Source organism: Eptatretus burgeri, chromosome 16 (genome assembly GCF_056783735.1).
Source record: "Eptatretus burgeri isolate ZD-2024b chromosome 16, Ebu_testis_v1, whole genome shotgun sequence".
Taxonomy (NCBI): Eukaryota; Metazoa; Chordata; class Myxini; order Myxiniformes; family Myxinidae; genus Eptatretus; species Eptatretus burgeri.
The window spans coordinates 25,179,985-25,204,690 of NC_140976.1; the positions used below are offsets into that span (position 1 = coordinate 25,179,985).

The following is a 24,706-nucleotide window of genomic DNA, read 5'->3' on the forward strand; positions in this document are numbered from 1 at the left end:
GACACCGCAGGTTGCATTTTGTGGACAAGCTTTGATGATTTATCTTGTGCCCTGATTGAGGTGAATGTGAGCAATGACTAAACAACGTTGATTACATGACAAGAAACTTGTACAATTGTATTTCCACCTTTTCTCTTTTGTACTTGTTTTGTTTTTTTGAGGTTTTTATTAACTAATAATTTCCGATTTAGAAGCATTGTTCTTATTTTTATTGCCCTTATTCAGAACTCTCTGAAGTGTTGTGGGAAATGGTTATGAGTTCAGCTCTGCAACTGCCTCGGGTTCTGAGTGCAGAACTTTGGGCACGTCGTGCTCTTGGCGCCATCCTCCTATTTCCTTCGTTTGCCTTGTTTGTGACGCTGACTTTCTCCGTGCTGATCATCATGGAAGGCTTATCAGCATTCCTGCACGCGTTACGTCTGCATTGGTAACCATGATCAGTCAATAGAGTGAAAGTCTGGCTTATTTTTTTTATTACCTTCACCAAGGAACAAAGTTTAGGTGAGGTGTGACAGAGAGAGGGAGGGGTGTGACTGAGAGGGAGGGGTGTGAGCGGTGAGAGGGAGGTGTGAGATAGAGAGGAGAGAGGTGTGAGAGGGAGAGGTGTGAGGTGAGAGACGAGGTAGTGAAAGGTGTGTAGTAGAGGGAGAGAGGTGTGAGGGATAGGAGAGATGTGTGAGAGAGATAGAGAGAAGGGTGTGAGAGAGGGAGAGGTATGAGAAAGAGGTGTGAGGTGTGTAGGTGCGAGAGAGGAAGAGGTGTGAGGTGTGAGACGAGGTAGAGAGAGAGAGGGTGAGGTGTGTGAGAGGGGTGTGAGGTGAGAGGTGTGAGGTGCGAGAGAGATGTGAGAGATGTGTGTGTGAGGTGTGAGGTAGAGGGAGAGGTGTGAGAGATAGAGAGAAGGTTGGGAGAGGTGTGAGGTGCGAGAGGTGTCTGTGAGATGAGGTAGAGGTGTGTGAGAAGTGAGACATGTGAGAGGTAGGTGTGAGAGGTGTGAGGTGTGAGAGACGAGGTAGAGAGGTGTGTGAGGGGAGGGAGAGAGAGGGGGAGGGAGAGAGGGTGAGAGGTTTGTGTGTGAGAGGTGTGAGGGAGAGGCGAGAGAGGTGTGAGGTGAGAGAAAGAGAGGGGTGTGAGGTGTGAGCTGTGTAAGAGAGAGAGAGAGAGAGAGAGGTGTGTGGGTGTGAGGGGTGTGTGAGATGTTTGTGTGTGTGAGGGGTGTGAGGTGTGAGATGTGTGAGAGGGGCGTGAGATGTTTGTGTGTGTGAGGGGTGTGAGGTGTGAGATGTGTGAGAGGGGCGTGAGGTGAGAGGTGTGTGAGGTGTGCGGGTTGTGAGATGTGACCGGTGTGAGGTTTGTGAGGTGTGAGGAGAGAGAGAAAGAGAAAGAGAGAGAGAGAGAGGGGTGTGTGTGTGTGTGTGAGACGTGTGCAAGGTGTGTGTGAGTGAGGTGTGTGGTGTGTGAGAGAAGGAGGGTGAGAGGTTTGAGAGGTGTGTGTGTTTGTGTGGTGTGAGGTGAGAGAGGGAGAGAGACAGAGACAGAGACAGAGATATTAATTATACATGATAGATTTCATTGAGTAAAAGGACAACTCTATTTCAACTGCTCTTCTTAAAGCAATTGTTCTGGATTTTGACAATTATCTGTCTCTTCTCTCTCTTCTCCTGTATGCATCCTCTCCCCCATGTGAGAGAAAGGACAAAAGTCCTGTGGAGGGATTAGGGTTAATATAATGCACATAATTTGTCCCAAGGTTTTGATTATTGTTTTCTTCAACCTTTCCTCTCAAGGGTGGAGTTTCAGAGCAAGTTCTACACTGGAACAGGTTACAAGTTCACTCCATTTTCTTTCAAATCCATACTTGAGGGAGGTGTGTTTCAATAGGATTCCCTTGGCGGTTTCATGGAATCCCATGATTTTTGGCTGATATTCAGCCGACCCTTCGTTACAAAAATAATAATAAAAATCACTCGTTTGTTGGTGCTGCTACTTTAATATTATTCAAAGTAATTTGCTTTGTCTCATGATTGAAAATTTAAATCAAATGAAAGGGCTGCAGATTGGAAAGGTTGGGGGAGGGGGGTTGGGGAGATGGAGGAGTGCCCTGGTAAGACGATGTTAAAAATAAGTGCCAAACAAACAATAAAACCTGCCTTTATCTATTTGGCTTGTTTAACACTTGTGGGTCACTACAGTAGGTCTTCTGTTCAAAGTTATTCATGTGCAATAGAATACCTCCAAGTGTCAGCTTGGTCATCTTAATGCAAATTGTCACTCAGTTGGAGAACTTGAACATTTTATTTGGGATGGGGGAATATTTTAACATTTCCTCACAGGTGTGACAAATTTTTAGGATTATCAAATGTGTACATTTGAACTTTATATGTACCACAGGATGTCTGTAAAGGAGGCACCAAAAATAAATTACCACAATTTATTTTTGTACCAAGCTTTTTAAGGACAGTTCCTGCACACCCACACCCTCCCTGTGAAACTATGCCAAAGGCCTGTTTCATCAACAAAAGTTAATCAAATGGTCACTCGTTTCAATTGACTTTCACGGCTGTGTTCACTGATGGGCAAGGTCTTGTTTTTTTATGGCCTCAGGAACAAGCCTCAATGGCATGGCAACTTATACCAAAACTAGCTTCCAGGAAACAAGAACATGCACATTCAGTACAATATAATAAAAAATAATAATTTAAACAATTGATTAACTGAGAAAGACAAACAAACAAACGAACAAAGGTTCTGTATAAAATTTTACAAATTACTTTCACAGTGGAAAAGTTTAACAGGTGCTGTTTCAAGCTCACACATGCTTAGCTCAGTGTTTGATTGCTGTTGTGCCAAGTTTGAATGTTATTAGAGGCAGGACTGCAAAGAAATCATGCTTGCCAGAGGTGAAACCTTGCTCGCATCAAAACAAATTCAAATATACAAAATTGACCATTTTGGGCTGACTCTCAACTTTTTATCTCAGCTGGATTTGCCGGGGTTCCACTGCCTGGCCACATGTCCTCCCCGAGCGTGACCGGCAGGTAGGGCTCCGTGCCCATCCACAGCTGGTGGTCCCGGTGGAATGGAGCTTGGGGAAGGTGCCGTTCCAGTCAGTGGCGTTTGAATGAGTTGTGAGCTGACTGTTGCAGGAGCTTGGACCTGCTGTGTCTGAACCGGAGCTTGGGGTTGGAGAAGCTGCTGCTGCAGAACTCGTGTCGCACCAACAGCCGTGGCCGGCGACACAATCTGCAGGGGTTGAGTGCCTTGCGTCAGTGTTATGGTCTGGCCCTGCAAGTGGAAGGGGAACATTCAAAGAAGGCGTAAAGACAAGGAAATTGAAGTAATGGGAGAAGTGACAACAGTATAATCAGGGAGCACAACCCCATATTTTGGAAGTTGTGGACACCGCATGTTATAGTTGGTTTCCTCATGGTTTTTTTTTTTTTGGTTTTTCAAAACTTCAGACCTTCCAACACAATATTCCAGAGAAGCAACCTTCTGAGATCAGTGTACCTCACCGTGAAAAGTGTTTGCATTTATACCGCGGGATTTCCGAGAGACGATTCAGCGATAATAATGCAACCAATCAAAATGACCAGAATGATGAAGCACATTGCATAAATGAAACAATTTCGAGAAAATATTTCTGGTTCCAGCCAGAGATGTCTCTATGTAACCATTACGATCATATAAAAATGACCTTTATCGACATCAATACTCGCTTAATATCTTTGTTCCAAACATCAAAATCATCCTCATTCAACCCTCTACCACACTACATATACAGGTTTCTGATGAGATGCGATGTTCACACAAATTTTAATAATAATTCAACCGTACCCCCTTATTTTGGGCGCGATGCTGGAATGTTGATTGATTTCTTACATGGTGCATGATGGAATGCTATCAGTATGTAACTTATTTTTCCTCTCTTACAGATATATGACTGTATATTCATGAAATAAGTTAGATAAAATGTGTATTGAGCGAATTAATTTTGTTCCGTTAGTGTTTATATAAGCGAGAGAGCACCGATGCATTCGGGAGAATGTCCAGATGATTATCACACTGCAGACTGTATTTTTGGCCTGTGAACATAAAACATCAATCCGGACTTACGGGCATCGATCGCGCCGCGTGGGACCTTATGCCACGCTCCAATGGTTTGACTGGTATAACTCTGGATGCCAAAGCAAGAGCCAAGTGGTTGTACACAAAACCAGTGTCTTTGGAAGTTTAATCACAGCTCAAATATATGATAAACATTCCAATGAGCAATGGCGAGCATCCGTATCATGAGGAAGGAAAACCCAAATCTGTTAACAACATAACTGAGTGCATCACACAGAACATGATCAACTCGACCGACATGCCTAATATAGCAACAGGACAGGCAGCAACTAAACTACTTCTTCTTCTGTGTGGTCCAATCGTCAGTCATTCAAGATGTAAACCGAGCAGATCATAAACCATTCTTGGGCCTGCCGATCAAATTGTGCAAGAGCATTACAACCTCCTACCAACTGGTGGATGGGACACTCTTCCACCAAGTATTCTGCAGTTTGGGGCTCTCCACAATCACAGCTTGCTGTGTCAGCCAGGTTCCAGGAATATATGCAAGCTTTAAAGCATCCATTGCCTGTACACAGTCTTCAGGTGGCACCACTCCTTTCTTGGAAGTCTGAAGCCAGCTGGAGAAGTGGAAATTGGTGGCAGATGGTGTAATCTGCTTTCAGATTGCCTCCTTTTCCACTCTGAGAGGAGCCACTGGTATCTGCACTCTGAGCTGTCAGCCTCAATAAAAGACTGGGCTGCCCTGCTGAAAAGGTTTCTGACTTGAATCATTGAGTTTGCAGTGGTTCATGCATCTTGTTGTGGAGGGGATGAACTTTGAGTCAAAATCTTTAAGTGCAGCATGTCTGGTTGTTGCTTCTCACCTTAGGTGGTGAGGTGGGATGCCAGCAAGGAGAGAGAGAGAGAGAGGTGGTGGGTGGGTGTCAGTCTGAGGCAGCCATTGATTAGGGTAGAATTAAGCTGGACATCCACTTTGCTTGTGTGCATGCTTCTACCTCAAGCAGCAACACATTACTCTGCTGGAGCATGCACCAATGGCAGTGTGGTAGAGCATAGGGTTATGAAATCTGCTCCCCAGTCATGGCCTGCTTGTTTCCTTAGTAGGTTAACCCTTGCTGCCATTTTTCTAGCCACATCCTAAGAATGGTTGCAGAAAGTAAGGGCCCTATCCAACTTAATACCAAGGTAGGTCGGTGTGTTGGTAAAAGGAGTTTGAGAACCAATTCAATCAAGCTTGTAGTTATCGATTGGTGTCCTTATTGCTCAGTTGAAAGCTGAGCAGGAGGTCTTCTGCACATTAAGACGGAGCCACCATTGATGGTAATAGCTGTGTATTGTGTAAATATCACATGACAAGGCCCGTTCTACGCCCAGAAAAACTATCCTAATTGTAACTGAAGTCATTAAGAACGACCTCACAAACCTTCAGTAAATTGGGAAGAACGAAGTAGACATGTTTGAAGCAAAACTTAGAGTTAAAAAGTAGAGCTTCACACATTTGAAGAAATGCATTCAAAACTATCAGCAGAGCTGACCTCAAAAGCAGGAGGAGCAGTTGATAAACGAGGTGACCATTCTCAAGCACATTCTTCAATTCAAAGCTGAAGGAATGGATATAAACTCAAAGACAATAGGCAAATATGAATGCTCAAGAGTTCCACCATCACTATAAAGAGTCAGATTGGCAGATGCATCACAAAAACAAATCAGCATGGCTTGCAATCTTGTTGAAAGAATCTCGTCTGGAAGAAATGGCTACTTTGCCAGAATCAGACAAGAGTACTGTCTTAATTGTGGACGCAATGTGCTTCATCCAACATGAGTTTCTTGAAGGTGAAACATTCAATCAGTACCAAGTCAGACTTCTGCACAAGTTCATGTGGACACTGCCAGCCAACTGCATCAGTGTCCATTTCCCCAGGGAAAGGTACAACCACGTGGAATCTTAAAGGATGAGAACGACGACGGATGGAGTGGCCACAAACCTCAGAGTATGAGATCAGTGGGACAATCAAGCCGCCACCCTTCAAGGAGTTCATCACGTCCAAAAACAACAAGAAAAAGCTCCAAGATTTCCTGTGCTGTACTTGGGAGAAGGCAGAGAACCAGAAAGTCGTCAAGACGGATTTGTACCTCTAGTGAATTTGTCGATGAGAAAAAAGTATATGTCATCAGCTGGCATCATCGATGTTACCGGTCGAGCATCAAGCCAGGGGGAATGTGTTGCACAGACCGTGCTATATGCTATATTCAGTGCTTAGCAATTGGGCGTTGAACGTGTTTGTGGTCTATGGCAATGACACTGACATTGTGGTAATGCTGGTGTACTATTGAACTGCACTGCTAAATGATGTCAAGTGGTGGAGTGAAAAAAACAAACAAACTCTTGATCAGTGGGTGCCTGTTCATGAGTTGACAAAGCTTCTGGGCCTGAGCGACTGCAACCTCCAGCCTTTCTTTTATGCCTTCTCTGGAAAAGATGACACAAACTTCATCTATGGCATTGGCAAGACAAAGGTCTTGAAGCTTTGTCATCAAATAGGTTGTAAAGCTCTTGCAAGATATGGAGAAAGCGCAACTTAGAGGTGACAGATGAATCGTAAGAGCAGCTGCGAACTTGTTGATGGCATTGTGTGGTGGAACATCGTTCTCTCCATTAGCAGCACTTCGTACCCATCTGTTCATCGCTGATAGAAACGCGAAGGACTTTAGATGTTTGCCCGCTTGAGAAGATGCATTCAAGCAGCATCCATTGAGATGCGTCTTTGCTACGATGGTTCAGAAAACAGCACACATCGCCATTCCAATCTTGCCTCCAGCCACATCATTCAGTTGGAAGATGGGAGAATATTTGCTGCCAGTGCCTATGATATTGTCGCCATTTCCAGAGCTCACACAATCTCTCACAAGCTGCAAATGTGTGACAAGTAATTGCCCTCGCAACTGCTCTTGCCACAAATATCAAGTGCCATGATGTGTGGCTTGAAAATTTGAAGGAAATGAGGGCAAATGTGAGTGAGCACTGAAACGTGAAATGCTCACTGAAACTGATGGTTCAGAGGATAGTGACATTGATTGAATCAATCACACACCGTGAAATGAACGATATCATTTTCATGAACATAATGAGAAAAGGGCAATATATTAATCTTACTTGAGCCTTCTGACATGCACCTTGTTGAAAATTGATCAACATTCAGACATCGTGCCCAAAATAAGGGGGTAAGGTTGAATTGTTATTAAAATTTGTGTGAATATTGGATCTCATCGGAAACCTGTATGTGTGTTGTGGTCGAGGGTTGAATGGGGATGATTACGATGGATGGAACAATGATATTACGTGAGTATTGATGTAGATAAGGTCATTTGCATGTGATGCTAATGGCTCAACCCAAAACGATTTTCTCAAATTTTTCATTATTGTCTCTCTCATTCGAATAATACATACATCATGTATTTGCCTCTTGTTTCGTTAATGCAATGTACCTCATCATTCTGGTCATTTTGATTGGTATCATTTTTTGTTGTTGAATACACGGGGAAATTGCATATGTCGCTGAATTAACTCTCAAAAACCCCGCGGTATACATGTAAACGTAATTTTCAGTGAGGTACACTGATCTCAGAAGATTACCCTCTGGAATATTGTTCAGGAAGGTCTGAAGTTTGAAAAAAAAAAAAAAAACATTGGGCAAACAAATACAGCATGAGCTGTCCACCAAAACCATGGTGCTCCCTGACTCGTACAACATGTGAATGTTCAAAGCTAATGATTGAGGTGAAAGTGCAACGACTGGCACCAACTTCCATCATGAAAAGCACATTTTAAAGTGGCAAATGTGCACACTAGAATCAGATGGTTAAAATAAGACTACATACGTGTTGGGATGAGGTAGGCATGGAAACTAACTGCTGCACTGCTCCGATCATAGTTTGAGACAGCTTGGACATCTGCAGCGGAAAAGGAAGAAAGACCAAAATGGCGTCATGGATTATAATTGGTGATGAGCGTGACTACGGCTTTTGAATCAAAGCCCTTCAATCACGTGAGCTGCCAATAAATAAGGCTCAAAATAGATAGAACAACATAACTAAATTGATGAAAGTTATTATTCATCCAGTAAGTTACGATTCAGACAGATTCTGCAACTGATACAGACAGCATCAGCCCTCGTGTCCTAAAAACCTACCTGTTGCTTTTGCTCAACCTCTCTCTTCCATTCACCCTCTCCTTTGCTCAATGTCGTCTGCCTTCTGCTTCAAAATCAGCAAAAATTGCTGCTATGCATATAAAAGGTGCAAAAACAGATCCCTGCATCGACAGACCAATCAGCCTTCTCCCAATCATCAGCAAGGTTATGGAATCCATCATTGATTCTGACATCAAATCCTTCCTCTTCTCCAATGGCTTGATTTCCGATCATCAATTTGGTTTCAGACCAGGTCACTCTTCCCTGGATATGCTGCTTCTGCTCTCCCAACAATGGATGGAAGTCCTCAATGCTAGACATGAGAACAGAAACATCTCCCTCAACATATCGTGTGCTTTTGATACGGTCTAGCACCCCGGCCTGCTCACCACTCTCTTCCTATGGTATCCAAGGCCATCTTCACTCATGGCTCGCAGACTTCCTCTCCTGTCGTAGCCAACTTGGCCCTAAATGGAATTCTCTCATCCCCTCTTCCTGTCCAGGCTGGAGTTCCTCAAAGCATTGTTCTGGGCCCTGTTCATTTTCTGGTTTTCATCAATGATCTCTCTGACTCTGGAAAATCCTCTATATCTCTTTGCTGATGACTCCACCCTCTGCCGTACCATCTGTCATCCCTCAGATTGGCAAGCAGTAGCCTCGTCACTCTCTGCAGACCTGGGTAAAATCACAAGCTGGTCCAATCCTGACAAATCTCACTATGTCTCTAAGAAAGGACCGTACAGAACCCCCCCACCCCCACCCCCTTCCCCAATCTACTTTCTTAACAATCCCCTCGAAGAAGTCCCTTCATTCAAGCTTTTGGGTCTCACTATCTGCCATGATCTCTCTTAGCGTCTAAGGAAAGCCACATTTCCAAGCTGGCCTCCAAAGCCAATCACCGACTGGGCATCCTCCATCAAGGAAAATCCTTACTTGGCACAACTGAGCTCCTGACCACATGCAAAGCTTTCATCGGCAGCCTGATGGAGTACTGCTCTCCCCTCTGGGCTGGTGCTCCTGCATCACCTTTCTCGGATTCATACTGTGGAAACCAAGGCTTTTAGGATCATTGGTATCTCCTGCGATGAGGCCGAGTCTTTGGGTTTCTCACTCTTTCACCGGCAGGTAGGTTGGTGATCTTTCTGTCTTCTACAGTCTCCTCTCTGGCCTCGCGCCCTCCCCCCCACCCCCATTCTGTCTGATCTGTCCCGCCCATATTTCCGCAGGGCGCTCAAGGTCTGCCAGTAAACCCTTCTGGTAAAACTACCAAATTCAAGAATCACTGCTCACCTTCATTCTTTTTTCCCCACCTTTGGAACAAACTCCCATACACTCTTCAATCCCACTCTTCCCTCCAGGTCTTCAAAACAGCTGTTTACCACCATTTCTTCTCTTCCCCCATCCAAAACCTCAATCTTTTATACCCCCACTAATCCACCCTAAACCCACCTCCTTCAAATTCCCTGCTTTCCTTCCTGAAAGTCCCTGTAATGTCCATCTTGTATACTCCGTGTTCCCCGCCCCATCCCGCTCCCTTCCACAGATCTCCTGATGTCTCTGTTTCCCACCGTTTTGTGCTTCCCTTTCCCACCCCTCTTGTCTCCTGCTCCCCTTGCTATACAGACAGTGTTTTACCTCCAATACAAGCCTTGATATTGTATACATACATTTTTTTAATCACAATGAGGAGATTGTATGAAGAACTGGAATGAAACTCAATCAAAATGAGACACTACACGGATGACCCAATCGGCTTCAACTGGCAAAGTTTATTTGCAACTTGCATTGCCAGCTGAAGCGGATGAGATAATCAGCGTAACATGGCTTTTTGAGCGAGTTTAATTCCAGTACTTGATGGAAATTTAGAACTAGTTTATTGTTTGCACCACCAAATAATTATCAGACTGTTCTCAGTCCCAGTGGTGTGGTGGAACTGGTTATGATGGTGGTCAGCAAAGCCGTGCCTGTGGCACAGCATGCAAGATAAAAGCTGAGCGTGGTGAATCACAGTGAAGAGACCAAATCCTGCCACCGTACCGGGCTTCTGAGTGACCACGATAGCTGTGAGTGAGAGGCTTACAACAAATGGAGCTTTAACGGTGGAAGAGGATGCAATCTGCTGGGGACTCGGAGAGGCGGCCGTGTAGGTCATCTTCTGAGGCTGTAGTGTCACTGGCTGAAAACAGAGAGATAAAGGTTTCTTTTTTTTTCTTTTACAAGGAGTTTTAAGAATGACAGGGCATGCCTGGGTCCAGAAACACCATCTTCTCACCTTGAGCGTTGTGAGCGCGCCAGTTTGCGAGAGTGGCGTGCCCCGCTGAGCTTGCATCTGCCCCGCCTTGTTTGCCTGGGCCTGTACCTCTTGAGCATGCTTCAAAGCCTGCTGAGACTTGAGCACACCAACAGATTGCAGAGCCAGTGGCTGGGTTTTCAACAGCGTAGCTCCTGTAATACAGCGATTACCAATATGGTTCGTGTTCCTTTTTGCTTCCATACAAATGTCATCTGTGCACAAACTAATTGCAATTCAATGCAGAATGGAGTTGAATTAAAACTAGAAAAAAAATTTTTACATTACCGTATTTACTATTCTGTTGTAAAATTATATGGTGGGTTAAAATAGTCAAATAATAGAAAGCAACCCAATTTGCTTTGCGACAACGCGGGAGTTTACACAGCAAGCAAACGGAAATGACCAACCAGCAGGTGTCACTGTTGGCGCCTTTGTGGATTGGCTGAAGCTAATAGGCAGCGAGATGGTGGCCGTGGAAATAGACGTCAAGGGAGTCATCACTGAGGTCTTGACTGTGAGTTGGGCGGGCTGCGGTGTACGAACCTAGAGGAAAACATGATGAACTCGGGCATCACATCCACTCGGAGTAATTGTGTTCATGTTTTTACTATCCAAAGATCATCAACTGTCCTTCACGTCATCCATCATTCTGGGCTTGAACCCAAGCTGTTAATTGGACAGTGAGACAAAAGTGGCACATGACTGCCCAATCCAAGCATGTACAAAAGGTTCATGGGAAAGTATAATGTTCTCACCTGTGTGCCGGTGGGTACAGGCAGGACATTTGATCTAGATGCCACGGGCTTGTGCGTTGTCACTGTGACTTGCTGCTGCTGCTGCTGTACCGTAGCTTTATACTGCAGTGGCTTGATTTGGTCCTGCTAAATATAGGGTTATGCATACAAGTGCACATATGTCACTGGTGTAAATCCAACACTTGTCTTTTTTTTTTCTTTTTTCATGTCACCAAAACAAACTCGAACCAAATTTCAGAAATTCCATCAGAAGATTATTTAACGAGGTTTCCAGAAGGAACAATGAACTCACCGGTATGCAGCGCTGTAAATAAGCCTGCTTGACCTGCCCTGTGGCTGTAGACACAACAGGAGCTATCTGTGTGACCACGACCGCTGACTGCTGGTTCCCTCCTACCAAGGCTGGCTGGGACACACCTGAAAATGTGTCACGGTGAATATGTGCCCCATACAAAGGGCACCAAATGGTTATATTCTCCAGCAATTGTTTCAACGATGGGGCCCGGTTCAGAAACGTAACGATAATTAATCACCGATACAATTTCATAACTATTAACAATTACTGTCAGGGCATCAAATCTTAAGATTCCTCCTAATGTGCTATAATCTCCACGGTCTTGCCAATCAAAGTTACCCCTCGTACTACAAAGCGCACACGAATCGTACCGGTGAGAGCTTGTGGGGATACTCCAACCACCGTCGCTTGCTGAAGCTGCAATGGCTGCAGTGCCACTGTGCCAGGGCCTGCCTGCGACACAACTGTGGTGGTTCCTGCTTGCTGCTGTTGCTGGAGATGTTGCTGAAGCTGTTGTTGCTGTTGCTGCTGAAGCTGTTGCAGTGTTACTGTCTGTTGCCTGAACAGCTGCACCTGCCCTTGTGCCACTGTTTTCCCAGGCTGCATTGTAGCTGTAAGAATGAGGATATCGTTGAAGGAATTCTAAACAATTGAACTATCAATAGGTTGTTGCAACAATGTCCAAATGAGCACTCCAAATGACATTGAGGCACATCTTAGTTTACAGACAGCGTTACAAATAAAAAGAAGTATATATTATAAATATAATATAAAACGACCTTTAAACTGGCAACCGTTATCGCCGATGGTCGTCCCATCGCAGTGTTCGCCACTTGGGATTTTCATCGAAGAGCAATTGCAATTTCTGTTGTGCTGTCACACTGCCGAGCTATTAAGTGAAAACTACTCTCGTCGACAGCCAACGAACACAAACTTTTTTTTCTGTTTCAGTTATCCATGACAAGTTGGGTCACCCTTATCAAGATAAGGTTATTTAGACTTTACAAAAGCATCAATAACATTATTGTTCGCAAAGAATGTCAAAATAAGCAAAGTCCGAAATAAATGAACACAGTGGAAAGGGGGGGAACACCAACAGTATGGTAGAGGGACACAACACTTGCAGGAAGAAACAACCAGCAAAAAAAAAACAACACACACAACATTTGAGCAAAGAAATGGAAATTTTACACTTGTGACAAAATTTAACATGGGAGTGCAACACGGCATTGATGAGTCAAATGGCCTTATTTCCTTGTTCGTCACACTGAGATCGAGGACCCTTTGTATATACACTTTTCCATTCTGAGGCACCTGATGTATGACGCTCGATCGTCGAAAGCACCATTATTCCACGTTTTCACATCAATTTCATTAATAATTACTGCGACGTTGACCTTCCAGGTGTGAAATTTAAGTGGTACAGCAACTTTTGGGGGATTGGCCCAAGGTTTGGAAAAACGTATAAAGGAACAAACACAGATTCGCTCACATATAGATTGGTCGGTCGTTTATCCAATGACCGGTACTCGTTTAATAAGAGTACTACTGAATACATCGACCTGCTTTGCTTTTCGGTGGCCTTTGTTTATTCCTCTCCAAAGGTATCTCTGCTCTCAGGTGGATACTTGGCAATTCCGTAGAAAAAATAGACACCCGATAAATCGTTACGTCGCTGAAAACCAAGTAATGCAATGAAGATGCTGCAGCTAAAAACACGAGGATGCGGCTAAGTCACCCACATCAATTGCACAACTTGTTCGATAAGAGTCGCCGGTGATTAACAAATCTTGGCCTTGATAATGACAAGCAAATCTGTAAAGGGCATGTTACACAAACATGCTCCAGAGTCTAAATGTATTCGCTATTTGGTGCTGTCTTTTACAAGGTATTGCGCACGACCAGGGGAAAAGGCAAGTGGAAATTTGACGGGACAGCTGCTTCTATCGACGAAGGTACAAAGGTGCAAAGCTACAGATGACCCAGATATCTCTTCAAAACAGGGCAACCAACATTAATTGAGCATTTGAGACAAAGCAGTTTGTGCAAATTGGTACAGCACTGAATGAAAGTAGTTGCTTTATCACCCCCATTTCACCCAAATGTTAAGCCTGCAGCTTTGCGTTAAGGAAGCCGTTCTGCAAGCAAAATTGTTGCACTTTATACATGATAAGTCATATTTACCCCGCACACAAAGCACAAAAGTGGGGTTGAGCAATCGGTTCACTGTCTGTCTGTCTGTCTACAGACATCATTCTATGATCGAGGAACCATTCAATTGAATGCAGAATACCGGTACTGAACACAAGAGAACACGAACCTGTACTTTAGCAGTGCTTTGGCTCTGAATTTAATAAATTGTATGGAATGTCGTTCTGAGTGCGCACGTGCAGAGGACCAATGTAAAATTTTTTAGTCTGTCTGCCTGTCTGGCAGTCAAACAAAATTGAAAATCATTCCAAACAAGACGTTGGCTGTTTTAAAGACACAAACAACAGGCACGGACACAAACAGGCACGACGAACTGACGTAATTTGTTAAATAAGGTGGTGTAAAAGATGATGTGTAAAAGACATCGATAACAGTAAACTTATGAAAAAAGTTTTTTTTTTTTTTTCCTTCAGCCTTCAAAACTTTTATTTTATTTTAATTGGATTATCTCCTTAAACACTGCAGAACACAAACTGCCTCGTTGGCACTTTCGAAAAGCTCCAGTTTAACAGTACTTGAACTAAATTTCACGGAAACAGTACTTTCCGTGTCCTTTATCTCAAGACTGCGCAGGATAAGGTTTTCTGTGAACTCTCTAGTTTGATCAATCATTTAGTTTCTCCATGAGCCTTGATATCTGTACTAATCATTTTTTTGTAATGTCATGTTAAAGCAATTACCCAACCCTCTCCTCCTCCCTTTCCACTTCCCAAAAAAGACTGGAAATTCAATTCTGCATTTCACTCGATCATCAGATTTGTGCAAATGCACCAATAATGTTTCTAATTCTATTAAAAATAAAATAAAATGTTTTAGAAAAGATCCCTGACATATGACAAATCACTTTCACCTTCTCACCTGAGCTGACCTGCAGTGCTCTTTGACCTTGTACCAATGTACTGGTTACTGTGGTCATGGCTCGTGTCACCTGAGCTGTTGCTATAGTCACCACCTCAGAGGACACTGGACCTGGGCTACCGGAACCCCTTTGCTGTGTTAGCGCCACCGGAGATAAACCTGAAACCTGCAATTGAGGTTGAGAAAATAATTATTGTTGGGGGAGGAAGGAATTATAGACAATTAGGGACCTGCACGCCACAGCCTCGTTCATCATGTCCTCAAAGCAGTAAACTGCACGCCACATGGTGAACATAAAGTAGTAGATCTCACATTCATATTCAATTGGGGCTTCAATTCCCAACCCACCAGCCACCCCCCCCCCCATCTTTGCATGTTAGCATTCCCACAAAGCAAAGAAAAGGGAAGAGAGCCTTTCACTTTCACTTACAGTCGCTGGAATCGTTTGTGCAGTGATGCGCTTCCCAATAGCTTGAAGATTCCCCGGCACCACAGCATTCATCGCACTGACCAGCACGTTGCCCGCCACTGAAGCTGGAAAACGAATGGTGGATGAAAGGTTTTGGAAAACGTGGAATTTTGTTTTTAAGCTGAGCTGAGCAATTGATAAACGGATACAAGTATGGCTTCAATTTTTATTTTTTTTAACTCAGCTTGTGGTTCAAAACATGTTTTTAAGGAGAATACATGATAATTTGGTATTACAGAAAGATCCATAAATCCCACAGCACAACAAATGCCCAAACAACCGAGGAGATGTGATCTATATAACAAAGATAAAAAGTAATCACCACTCAGGAAAAGTTGTGCCATTTTGTTCATGCTTAAGTTACGAAAAAAACAGAAGAAAAAAAACCCTATTTTTTTTTTTTTTTTTTTAAACATCGGTAAACGTGTTACAAAATCATTTACGATGAATCCGATACAACAGCAATGGAGCTATTCTTCTTTCATATGCAGCACATGGCTGCGGGTAGCGTCACTTGCTGAGCGCATGGCAATGCCAACGAGGCATTTGGAATACACAAACAGGTTAGAGCAGGTTGTTTAGAATTTGTTCAGGGCACCGGCTGATAACTTGCCTGTTCTGTCAAAGCACCGTGGGATGTAACATCCACGAGATGACGACGGAATGGACAGATCCCATCCGAGTGACGGTGTACTTTGTGATGCAACATCCTGCTTTGTGAAGGTCCTAACCATAATGCCGATGAAGGTCCAAAGGAAAGTGTACTACCTCTGCACCATCCTGTCAGGACAGTTGCTGGAGTGCGAGGCTGTACCTTGCACACTCACCATTACTATTGGGGTACTTTGCTAAAAGATTTGCATTGATGAAATATCTGTGTGCAGGATGATGAAATCACCAGTCTGTGTTGTCAATTTTCCCAACAACTGGGTTTAAGGCCTGGATCAGGCAGCTGTGACTACCATGCTATCAGCTGCAAATCAGAATGGCTGAGTTTTAGAAAAACGATTGACTACACCAACAAAAGGTTATGATTGACCCTCGTCTTCTCCATAATGTTAATATTTGCCCAATATTGGTAGTTCACCCACCCTCAGAGCATTGCATATACGAGCTATTCTATGAAACCCGTCATTCTCGAAGAGCCGTAGCTTGGTAGGTTTTCAGAAACAGTGGGCTGGTGCCCTTGATTCTGACCTCTTGCCTGGATGCTGTGGAAGCCAAAGTTGTCATTTCCCACTAAGAAGATGAAGCACCCGGCCCACTGCTCTCTCATCACAGACAGGTTTGTGGCCTGGTTTTTTTTTTTTCCTCCTCTGGTATTGCTCACTCTGCTCTTGCAACCCTCCGACCATCACCAGTTCCTCAAGTATGCAGACATTCTTCCAGCAACCCCCTTCCTGGTTATACTCCCAAAATCCAGACAATGCACACCTTAACTCTTTTGTCCCTCTTTTATACTGCTGGTGGAGCCGGATTCATTCAATCGTGAAATCCCATTCTCCCCTCCAGGGCTTCAAAAGCAGGTGGTCACCACCATCTTGTGATACTGCCCCCTCCCATCCCGACCTTCAATCATTAATCACAACTAATCCAAACTTCTTACTTTCAGGTTATCACCACATCCAAATGTGGCTCCACTGTCCCAATGTCAGCTTGTTCCTTTTACCTCCCATCACCATGCTCTTCCACGAGCCACAATATTGTACAAACGACTGCTCAATGTCCAGCAACAATTAAAATCAAAGTAGAATTTGTCTACATTTCACAATTTGGAAAGCTCGTTTCCAACTCGATAACATGGGCTCCAAAACACTGGAGAAAACAAAGATGGAACATTAAGCAAATGAGGCATACAATTTGGAAAACAATGACATAAGAACCAAAACTTACCTGTCTGCATACTTGTACCAACAACGGCCACTTTATTGCTGCTCCCAGGCTGAGGGGGGAGGGGAGGCGAGTGATTACAGTTGCTTTCATTCGGAAAGTGTGATGCACATGTTTATTTGGATTTTCAGTTTTTGCTTTGGGAAAATGAGGATTCACGACCAATGAAACAAAAGCTAAAAAAAAAAAATAGTGTACCGAGCACCAACAAAGAAATCTGTGCACAATGAGTTGGGTTTCAACGAAGAAAGCCAAAAGGGAGGAAATAGAAGGAAGACACAAATTAACGATTGTGAATTTGGCAGCAAAGTGATGATAAAAGTTAATGCCAGAACGGCACTCGGTAGAGCGCATACCTCCGTCAGGCTAAACATTTGAAGTTTTGAATCCCACTTAAAGATCAGATCTGCATCCCAACTCATCCAGCAAGTTTCATCCCAATCTGTCCATAACTTTTGGAAACATCAGGCTATATATCGATTTTGGCCCCATCTCTCAATGGTGAAAAGAATCACTTAATTGTTATTTTGAATTTTAAATTCTTTTATACGGATCAGGATCTTCACCAAAATCGAATCAGTTCGTCCTTGCACCTCTCCACCAAGTTTTGTGCGAATCCGTTCATAACTTTTGAGATATCCCGCTCACAAACAGACAAGCAGACAGGGATGAAAACATAACCTCCATGCACCTTTGGTGGCGGAGGTAAAAATTAAAATAAACTATCGAGCATTTGTAGACCAGATGCTTCAAATCTTTTCCTTTTGAGCAACGGTTTGATTTCAGAGAACCAGTTGGTCATCCATATGCCTGGTGTTGGCTTGATGGTTCGGGTGGTGGGCTTGGGATCCAAGGATACCGAGTTCAAATCCCACTCAGCTGTTGAATTAATACCAGATGGGGTTGACTCTGCCTGTCATCCTTCTGAGGTCGGCAAAATTAGTGCCAGCTTGCTGGTATCCTGTGTTGGAGTGGCGACCCATCCAGGATTGTGCCCAATAGCCAAGGACACTGTATAAAGCAGCACCAATGCTCTGTACAGAGTATGGTCCCAATGGATGGATGGATGGATGGATGGATTTCGGCATCCACCCCCAAACCATACCATTAGTGACCTACAAGGAGAGCAGTGCTCTCCTTATAGACCGTCGATGGTATGGTTGGGGATTGAAACACGTTTCTCTACACTTGCACGTTACACAACTATGAGGTGCTCAGATTTTCAAATGTGATGGTAATTTTCACGAGTGACGCGAATTCCATTGTTTATCCGCTTGTTCTTCACAATCTCATGGAGTTTTCTCTGGGTGTGTGACCTGCCATGTGGTAATGTGTATCACCTAATCTTGAAATCAATATGCCATTCGGTGGTTATATGTCACAGATCTTGACCCAACATTGAAATGTGTCACAAAGGGACTCATTTTGTACAATAATAATAATAATAATAATAATAATACACTATTTCTGTTTGCAAGTTGCTCTGTCTGTTCAGATGACGATTTTCTCTAAAACTAGTTGGTCTGGGACCATAAAACCCATTTCATTAAAAAAAGGTCTTTGTCCGAAGAATTCCGATTGCATATAATTATTTTCCATTACGAATGACCTTATATATGTTTGTTTTTGATCATTTTGCTTCCTTAACCGCTATTTTTACTGAGAATTGCGAGATACAGAATCTCACGAGATTGCGAATTAAACATTTTTATTATTATTGACTTTTAACATTGTTCTTAACAAACCGAGAACAGGAATGTTGCTAACAACAGGAAGAAAGGGGAAGAGATCGTCAATTAAAGATTGTCGTTATTTACTTTTAACATTGTTCTTTACGAAAAGGAAGAAGAACAACGTAGGAACAGTACATGCTGGTTTTTTTTTTTATCATTCGGGCATTTGACTTCGGTGGGGATTTGAAGAAGAAAAGGGAAGGGGAGAATAGAGAGTTGGGGTTTGGGATGGGGAGCAGAGAATTAGGAGAAAAAAATTGAAGCATTGAAGTGGGGGGGGCAGGGGGTGGTTGGGGGGTTTGGGGGAAGTTGAAAACTTGAAATCACATTTTACATTACGCGGAATTTCCACGGGTCCCAACTGGTTATCGATTATTATCACTGGCTGAGAACGCGCCCTGTGGGTGATGTTGTTCCAAGCATGCAACACATTCTTCTGACACATCCCTTTATTTGGGCAGTGTAGAGGCAACAAACCACTGCCTCGATTGCTCCCGAAAATAAAAATTAACAGGTTACGTACATGAAGCAAAAACTAGTGTACTGCTCATGTGCATAATTGCACATATATATATATATATATATATATATATATATATATATATATATATATATATATATATATATATATATATATATATATATATATATATATATATATATATATATATATATATATAGAATACATTGTGGTTATATAGCTCAGATAATTCCAATTGCACTGGCTCAACGGCCAACACCAGAGGCCTGAAACATCCGAGGCCGATAAGTAGTCGCCTTCACAAATCCCATGACGCAAAACGGCTCCAACCTTTCGATAGTCGATGATCCTTTTAACAGTCGCGTTGGTTATTTTGCACTGAACGGAAAACTTATCGGTTGGGCATGGTGATTGTGAATATGACACTTTCGAAGATGTCTGGCTTACCAAAATAGCGGACGTATGATTTTTTTTTTCCAGGTCACAATTGTGGGTGGTGTCAGACCGACTGTCCAACGAACGGATATCAAGTAGACACATACATACATACATAAACACTTGCTCCATTCTATATAGATGGCACAGTGAAATCAATGACGTTTAGACGTGTTCCAACGAATAAAACAATATTTATGCAAAGACAGTTTCCCTGAGGTATTAAAATAAAACTGAGATCAAAACTTTTTTTTAATAGAAAAGATTATCCTCCACATATAGTGCCCAAGCATAATATTTCATGAACATGTATCGAGCATTTTACAGAGGAGTGATAATGCTGCATTCGCTCGACAAATCCCATGGAGAAAACCTCTGAGACAAACACCGATAGAATACTACCTGTGCATGCTGTGCTTTGTACACCTACCTGCTTGTAAAAATTAACGTACCTCATGGTTCAAAAATAAAAGGAAAGTCCGACATGTCCAGCAATGTCTTTCACGGCCTTTGTGATGCGGTTATTAACTGCATTGTGGGGGTATTCGTAAGTCTACGAATATCAGAAAGCTGACGGTGCATGGGTGCGAGGAAGGTGTTGTAATCATGCTTACCAGGTTAGCTGCGATGGTAGATCCATTATTCGTTGCCGCAGCAGCTTGTACAAGGGATTGCTGTGCAACCTGCTGTTGTTGCTGCTGCTGAGCCACTGCTATTTGCTGCCGTTGTTGCTCTGCCAACGCCTGAGGTCATCATAAATTTGCCCAGGCACAACACAATTAATCGACAGAGTTAACATATTACACCTCATGTCATGCGACACCACATGGTCAGACTGCACAATGCAAAAGACACATCATGGATGAGTGTCAATACTACTTTTGTACAGAGGAAGAATAAATGACATGTTTAGAAGAAAAAAAAAAAAAAAAAAGAACGAATGAATGATATTATTTATAAAAATAAATAAGTCAATAACGACGTAAACAAGGAAGCAAACAAATTACTTCCATCGGAAAGTGGGCTGGGTATGGCCCGTAGTACCCCATGGACTCGTCCACCTGCCTACATCAAGCAAATGCTAACAAACCATGGGAAATGGATTTGATTACCATGGTAATCACTGTGATGGCAAACAGCTTGATGCTGTTCCCCAGCACAACTCTGGTGGACAGGAAAATAAGGTAGTAGAGGTAATGTTGAGTGTTACTTCTACTAATGAGTGGGACAAGTCTGGAAGTGGTGGAAATGTGAAGAAAGAAAAAGATTTTAGATCTCTCGTGTGTTATGTGCAGGTCATGAGATGGAGAGGTTAAGAGGCAAGCACAACTGACACAGGACAGGAAAAGTACAACTTGTTTTGGTCAATAGGGGAAGAAGCTGAAGGGGTTGTTGGTGTATTAGTTGCAGGAAAGGTTATCGAGAAAGTTTGCAAGTGTTGAGATACAGCAGTAGAATCATGAAATTGAAGGCTTATACATGTGAAAAAATAAATGTAATGGCAGCTTATGCACCACAAGTAAACTTGAGTGAAGAGGAGATAAGGTTTTTGGGAAGAATTAGAGGATGTTGTGCAAAAAGTATATGTTTCTGAGAAGTTAACAAGAGGTGGGGACTTCAATGGACATGCAGGAGAAAAGACATGTGGATTTGAGACCTGGAAGGATGCAATCAAAAAGACCTGGAAGGATAAGATCAGCTGACCAACCCCTTCGTATGGGAAAATGGGAGAAGGAGGAAGAGGAGGGGGAGGGGTAGTGGTAGTAGTCTTCTCTGTATGTAGCACAAGGCTGTGGGTAGCATCATTGGCTGAGGGCGCGGCTGTGCCGCTGATGCAATGCAATGCCCTCTGTTGGTTAGCCAGCACCGTGAACAAATTCCAAATTCCTGCTCTATGGCTCACCGACTCTTCGTGAAGGACACCATAGGATCTTTAACATCCACCAATGAAATGCTGGCAGACAGGATTCCCTTTTAACGTCCATCCGCGGGATAGCACCCACATTGATAAATCATCCTGTCTGTGAAACACCGGGATGACAGTCTATATAGCTGTGCTGGGATTCAAACCCAGACCAGACAGCTTATTAGGTGAGTGGGCATACATCTAGGCCATCCTATCAGCCTTGTAGTGGAAGTAGAATACGTCTGTCTAGAATCTAGATAAAGAACAGATCTGTTCTGTGGACGAGTCATCGTATTGATAACTCATTTCACGAGAACTCCCCGAGCCCCTCACTCCACCATTCCACCACCCTCAACCCCCATCCCCAGCCTGTCCCCACCATTGAAAGGGCACAACCTCATAATTAGGATATGTGAGCAAAATGAAATCCAATACCAAGATTATTAAACTATTTTCTACATTTCACCTAATGGGGCTTCGAAATGAAATTCCTCAGCCAGAATAGGCTGAACAAACTGCCCATCAGCGTTTCACTCTATTTCCCGCAATCTTTGCTCAAACAACTTTTGTTGATGAACAAGTTCTGCACTTGAATATAAACAGTTTAAATTTGCTCGTTCAGACAACAGTGGCAATTGTTATAATGGAAACCATGTGAAGGGAAAACACTGTGTACAAGGAGCTGATATTGTAGGTCTCCCACCTTTTCGGTGGTATGACGAAGAGATCTGTGCAATATGAAAGCTAAATATTGAACGGTTTTTGAAACATTGCATACACTAGCCAAGTTACCGAGATGGTTGCTATGGAAACAGAATTCAGCCAATCACTGCCGTCATCTAATGTCACGAGGAATAGATATCTGCAATATGAAAGCTAAATGTTCAATGGTTTTTGAAACATCACGTACACAAAAGTATGTGGACAAGATGATCGGTCGATCGGATGGAGATCATTTAAATGACCCTCACCCCTCCGATGAGGTCGGAGGGGTGGGGGACAAAAAGAGCTGGGACAACAAGAAATAAGATAGACAGACAGATGCATGTACACAACTGGGGTCTGGGTTGTGAGCGGGAACAAACCCCAAAAGTACCTTCTTCTCTTTTGCGATACGATCTGCACGAAGAGCTGCAACTTGCAACGGAGTGAGCGGCTTGTCATAGATGATGCCGCTGGAAAAAGGAGTTACAACAGATTTTACAAAATTGACCAAAAATATTAATAATTCATCCAGTTGACAATAATGGGAACTATCTTCCTTTAAGGATGTTGATTTTCAATACCAACACCAGTTGTTTTCAACACCAACACCAGTTGTCGGTCGTCTGTCCAGTTGTTTAGGAGCCACATGTACGAGGTGTGTTCACTGTTGTTTCACGAGTCTACCAACTGCAATTTTCTAACGTGATAAAAATAAGGGAATTACTGACCAGAATGCTCACTGTTGAGTTAATGTTAAATCCCAGGAGATTGGTGTTGGAGTATGCTCCTTCATCATTAAGGGCCACAATTATTCCCATGTTTTTGTGGGGTTGGATGGGGGAAGCTTGGCCCAAGTCTTTCACGAACCGACTGACCAGGCCTGACATTCAACGAAGGTTAGGGCAGAAATTTGTAATTTGTTCATGGTGCCGGCGATAGCTCGCCTACTCTTCGCAAACGACACCGTGGGAACTTTAACACCCACCAACTAATGCCAACAGATGGGACACCCGTTTAATGTCCATGTAATGGGAGTATGCTCCTTGGTAAGTAAAATAGGTTGACTGCCATTTATCAGAATGAATTCATTAATGTGAGCTGGGATGTATTTTTATTTAAAATGCTTGAATGCTAATGAGAAGCTTGGACAGAAATTGCTTAAAGGACAAGGTTGTGTCCAGACCATTCTATATTTGTTCCAAACATGCAACATACAATGCATGGTTAGTACTGGGTGCTCCATATCTCGTTACATCCTGTTTGAGTACACCATGGAACAGTGTTCGGTAGTGAGAATACGGGCTCATGACCATGAACATCATGAGATGAGCACTCGGAGGCATTTTCGTTTCGTACGACAGCCATTCAAAAACATTGTACGAACAAGATACAATGGTTCAAGTCATGCCAACGTTTAAAAAATAAAATAAAATTTATAATTATATATGCTTCGCAATGGGAGTGGTATAAAATGGAGGAGACCTATTTGGCATATCTCCAAAGCACAAACAGCACATGATGTTGAGAACTGAGGTTCAAATGCCTCATGCTGTGAATTATCCATCATCTCTTGATGCCCCTGCAAATGATACTAAAATACACAGTTCTCTTCATGTCCTTCTCTTAAATTAGATTTACATACAAGCTCCTCCACAAGCCTTAAAAGACTCAAAAAAAATTTCCAAAAGGATTACCCAAGCGCCCTTTGTCCGATGCGAGGCAATTTCAAACAACGTGACCTATGACTTCACCGTCAACATATATATTCCCCAGGGGTAGTCAATCATGTGTGCCATATTTCACATCAATCGGTTGAACGCTTTTGAAGATTTTTAAAAGGTGTTCACCTTTAATGCAACATGGCAGCCAAATCACGTGACTGATGACTTTATCGTAAACTTTTTTGCACCCTGGGAAGTCGATCATAACCACTCATAGAGCGACACTTGGCAAAACAGCACAAAGTAGAACGGCACTCGGTAGAGCACAGACCTCTGCCAGGTGGAAGAGTTCACATTTTGAATTCCATTGAGGGGCTGGATTCAAACCAAAATCTAATCCGCTTGTTCTCGTCACCGAACCAACTCATTCACCTTGGTTTGTCATAACTCGTCCACAATTTAGAAATCAGGCCTATCTTTACCTTTTGACATCAAAATTAATTGGTTGTTGAATTCATTGACCTGACATGAGAATCCTGTTCAAATCAAGTCAATCGTATGCAAATTGAGGATTTTAGAAAGTGATCCTAAGTTGTTGACCTTTGGCCTATGTTGACCTTTTGGCATGTGCTGACCTCAAAAATAATTGGCGCTTGAATTCAGTGAGTTGATATGCAAATCCTCTTAAAATTTCAAGTCAATCGGATGAAAATTGAGGATTTTAGATAATTTGGCCAAAATTGGCCTATTTTG

The 24,706-nt window shown here is 43.0% G+C and overlaps 2 protein-coding genes across 11 annotated transcripts in view; one reads left to right on the plus strand and one right to left on the minus strand.

Annotated features, from left to right (window-relative positions):
- Positions 1-1,992, plus strand: part of LOC147010730 (V-type proton ATPase 116 kDa subunit a 2-like) — a 46,814-nt gene extending 44,822 nt beyond the window's left edge. For all 3 annotated transcript variants that reach the window (XM_085859298.1, XM_085859297.1, XM_085859299.1), the window contains exons 20-21: positions 226-427; positions 1,788-1,992. In XM_085859298.1, coding sequence (XP_085715424.1) covers positions 226-427; positions 1,788-1,881 — 296 coding nt within the window. In that variant the 3' untranslated portion in view covers positions 1,882-1,992. The remainder of the gene's footprint in view (positions 1-225; positions 428-1,787) is intronic.
- A 284-nt stretch (positions 1,993-2,276) lies between these two features.
- The window catches only part of EP400 (E1A binding protein p400), a 144,870-nt gene continuing 122,440 nt past the window's right edge, over positions 2,277-24,706 (minus strand). For 7 of the 8 annotated variants that reach the window (XM_085859265.1, XM_085859266.1, XM_085859268.1 and 4 more), the window contains 13 exons: positions 22,684-22,762; positions 20,296-20,424; positions 17,036-17,084; positions 15,104-15,207; positions 14,674-14,839; positions 11,976-12,215; positions 11,602-11,726; positions 11,310-11,435; positions 10,962-11,097; positions 10,534-10,706; positions 10,342-10,437; positions 7,951-8,022; positions 2,277-3,285 (listed from right to left, as the gene is read on the minus strand). In XM_085859265.1, the coding sequence (XP_085715391.1) occupies positions 2,977-3,285; positions 7,951-8,022; positions 10,342-10,437; positions 10,534-10,706; positions 10,962-11,097; positions 11,310-11,435; positions 11,602-11,726; positions 11,976-12,215; positions 14,674-14,839; positions 15,104-15,207; positions 17,036-17,084; positions 20,296-20,424; positions 22,684-22,762 (1,804 nt within the window). In that variant the 3' untranslated portion in view covers positions 2,277-2,976. The remainder of the gene's footprint in view (positions 3,286-7,950; positions 8,023-10,341; positions 10,438-10,533; positions 10,707-10,961; positions 11,098-11,309; positions 11,436-11,601; positions 11,727-11,975; positions 12,216-14,673; positions 14,840-15,103; positions 15,208-17,035; positions 17,085-20,295; positions 20,425-22,683; positions 22,763-24,706) is intronic. The other variant, XM_085859264.1, reaches the window with a different exon arrangement.